This window comes from Lepidothrix coronata, unplaced genomic scaffold (genome assembly GCF_001604755.1).
Source record: "Lepidothrix coronata isolate B3197 unplaced genomic scaffold, Lepidothrix_coronata-1.0 Scaffold1780, whole genome shotgun sequence".
Lineage (NCBI taxonomy): Eukaryota > Metazoa > Chordata > Aves > Passeriformes > Pipridae > Lepidothrix > Lepidothrix coronata.
Window position 1 is genome coordinate 1 of NW_016691960.1, and position 3,498 is coordinate 3,498.

Consider the following 3,498-nt stretch of genomic DNA (forward strand, 5'->3'; position numbering starts at 1 on the left):
AAAAAAAAAAAAAAAGCAACTGAGGACTTTCTTTTTCTACAAAATTCCCCTATTCTTATAGCAATGATATGAAAAAAACCAGCCATTAGTGAGACAGTACTTCGACGTATTTCAATCTAGGAGATTCAGGAAAAGCTTCTTCCAAAAGGGAGATACTTAGTGATACACATCCACTCTCCAGTGAGCATCCCATGACATTCCTGCAGGACTTCAGCCAAAGCTGACCTAAAAGCAGCAGCCAAGAGGCTAAGGTGGGCCTGATTTTACTACAGTGGTGAAGTTAAAAATACAAGTCAGCACAGATTCTACAAGACAACTACCATTTCCCCTCTTTTCCCCACTTGACCCTAAACACCCAGGGGTACCTTGCAATTTCTTTGTTGACATTGGTCCTCATTTCCTCTTCTTCCACTGCAGTTCCCCAGTCTGAACACCGGGAAAGGGGTCCAGGGCCTTCTGGTGTTGTAAAACTAGAATGAAAAGGAAAAAAAAGTAGAACCCCTATGTTAAAATTTTGTTTTATTGTATTTCCCACCCCCAGCATCTCCTTCAATCACAGCTTGATCCCTATTTAATGTGTTTATTTAGACTACTCACAGCAGCTGTGAAAATCTTGTGCTGTTCTATTAAAATGTCATCACTGTAAAATTAAGCATCAGTTCAGAGTTCTACCTTGAGGTTGGGTGGTTTGTGTTGGGTATTTTGTCTTAAAAAGTTTATGTAGGTATCTACAGAAACATAGAACTGTAGCATGTAATGCAGCTCACCCTTTCAATAACTTTCAGCTGGTGTCCTTCAGAAAACAGTACATAAATACCAGCTTTACTCACTCACTTATTTTCACTCCACCAAATGACTTAAGAATTATTTATTCCTTCATGATTGCAGACCCATTAGCTATGTAAGAGACAGAAGTTAGAACACAGAATTAAGATGTAAAGCTAATTAATTAAAATTACACCATAGCACCAGGAGTTTCTCCATGTGAAAATATGCCTCATAGAGAAAGCAAAGGCACAAAAAAAGTCATTTTTTAACCAGCAAACTGAGATTTGCTGTGACTTTGCAAACTGGTTTAACAACTTTATTGCAGCCCATTAGCATCACAAGCAGGTTCAGAGTCTTGCAGGGGAATAAGCTCAGATCCCTTCTCAGCCATCTGTAGCTGCCTACATTTAGACTATTCAGTGGTTTCCAGTTTCTGTCCTCCTGATGACCAATTTTCCTTAAGTACAAACTGAAAACTGTATCCTCCAGAGCAGAGCTTTTTCCGAGGATCTGAAATGCTCTGGAGGCTTATGAGGATTCTGGGCAAACATGTCCCCTGAAGTCAGGGAATTAGATCCATCTGCACTAAAACCAGCTTCAACTCCCTCCCTGCTCCCAAGTTGTCTAAAATTCTTTTTAAATGAAACCCAGTTACCAACTCAGCAAAATTAAAAATTCAGAGCAAACACTACAGGTCCCTCTGCAAATATCTGTTCAATCTATATGGATTCTTAGCATTTTCTGATACTGATTTCTAGTTTTGCAGAGAGCACAGGCCATGTTCAATTATTGCTCTCCGGGGCTAGAGAACAAACAGCACAAACCCAGCAGTCCCAACACCTGAGCTTCTTCCTCAACACTGATGTACCTTTATATACTTGTTTGATTCTGCACCTGTGCTGCAATTACAGAGAATTAGGGACAACTGGCAGGGCTAGACGGCTTTTTCTTTTCATTAATTTGCTCTGGTGCCAGACATACTGAGCTCAGCCATCTTACTCAAGACTCTCATCTCCATTTCACACCTGGTGAGAGGTTCTGTTGCTGTGCTAGGACTGTAAATGGTGCTCAAACACTGCCACAGGAGCAGAAAAACAAGGCTGCAGCTGGCCCCACCTGAGTCTGATGTATGACCCAGCCTCCATCCTGCTCCTCTTTGCTTTTTAGAATTTTAATTTGGCAACGTTGAATTGGCATAAACAAAAAAAAATAGTAAAAAAAAAAAATTTATCACAGGAAGAGAACGATTTCAGTCAGAGCTGAATCCAAACTGAAATGAAAAAAGTATGCCTGCTCCATTTAATACTGGAAGACACACAGAAACACTGCTAATTTAGGTTGAAGCTGATGAAACTATCTGTAGTTTCATTCTTGTAGTCCTATTCAAACATGCCTTCTGAAATCAATTTGAGTTACTTTGCATACTGTAAGTTGAGCCGTTGACCAACATCTTCCCTGCTCACTATCAGGAAAGGAAAATGGGCAGTTACAGGGCACAGCCCATGTCATTTTAGATTTGAAACCTAAATTCAATCTTCTGGGGCTGTAGCCACAACTCCCATCTGCTGATCAAAGTCACTAAAGGGACTTGTGGCATGAATATCTTGAACTGTAAATGTGATACTTCAACTAAAATGAAGTTCAGCTGTGCTGGGCAATGGTAAGGAAGGCAGAAGAGCAGCAGTGTGAACACACTGGGAGACCTCAGAAGTGGGTCGCCCCCCACACGTGCTGACACAACTTCTCAGTGTAGTCTGTACTGCCTCCAAAAACATGAAGGCAGATGACTTCCAAGAATCGAATTTTTGTCATCTTTTTTAATTTTACCACAGCGGTTTGTACAGTCTATATCTACAGATAAACAATTGTCCTGTACAACTATTACTTCGTGATAAATGGCAATAAGCAACCAGGAAATAGGGCAGAAAATTATCAAGAACACAATTCAAGAGATAAGAACTAAATATTCACTCTTCAGAAGTGACTCCAAGGTAGGAGCACTGCCCGAGATCCTTTTCCCTCCTTTAAGACCAGCTATTTATGGCTGATGAGCGACCGATAAACAGGCAGGGCTTGGAAAACTCAGTAGAACAGCCAGTTCACAGCTCCTGGCGAACAAAAAGAGCCGGGAGCCGCTCACGTGGCCAGCACCGCTCACCTGTCCTGCCGGCTCTCCGCAGGACGGGGCTCGTTTTCCTCAAAAACCGAGGATTCGGGCTCGTTCTGCCTCCGCCGCCTCCCATCGGCGCCGCGTTTCCGCGCCTGGGCCCAGCGCGGGGGGTGCTGCGGGCTGGAAAGAAACACGGAAAAACACAAGGTGAGCACAAACCAGGCGGGTTTTAGCGCATTAAAACCTCCTTCAGACATCGCAGGTATTTATTTACTCATTTCACTCCCACAAACCCAGCGAGGCGGCTCCACTCGCCCCCTCGGAGTGGGCTCCCCCCCCGCCCCACCACCACCAAACACACCTCAGGGCCGGAGGGGAGCGAGGGCCGGAGAGCTGCGGGGGAGGGGAACGAGAGCTGGGCCGCCGCCACCCCCCGCCTCATCCCGGCGACACTACCTGCTCTTCGTGCTGCCGTGAGGGCTCCGCTGGCGGAAGGACATGGCGAGGGCTGTCCTCGGCAGGGAGGGCCGGGCGGTGAGTGGGGAGCGGAGCGGGCGCAGAGGGAGAGCCGGGCGGTGAGGGGGGAGCGGAGCGGGCGCAGAGGGAGAGCCGGGCGGTGA

General features: G+C 45.7%; 1 protein-coding gene across 1 annotated transcript; it reads right to left on the minus strand.

The window, feature by feature from the left end:
* Positions 1-301: 301 nt before the first annotated feature.
* Positions 302-3,485, minus strand: LOC108510642 (histone RNA hairpin-binding protein-like). The gene is made up of 3 exons (XM_017840303.1): positions 3,335-3,485; positions 2,927-3,058; positions 302-470 (listed from the first exon to the last, which is right to left on the minus strand). Exons 1-3 carry the CDS (start codon positions 3,376-3,378, stop codon positions 317-319), a joined length of 330 nt encoding a protein of 109 aa, XP_017695792.1. The 5' UTR covers positions 3,379-3,485; the 3' UTR covers positions 302-316.
* Positions 3,486-3,498: the final 13 nt, after the last annotated feature.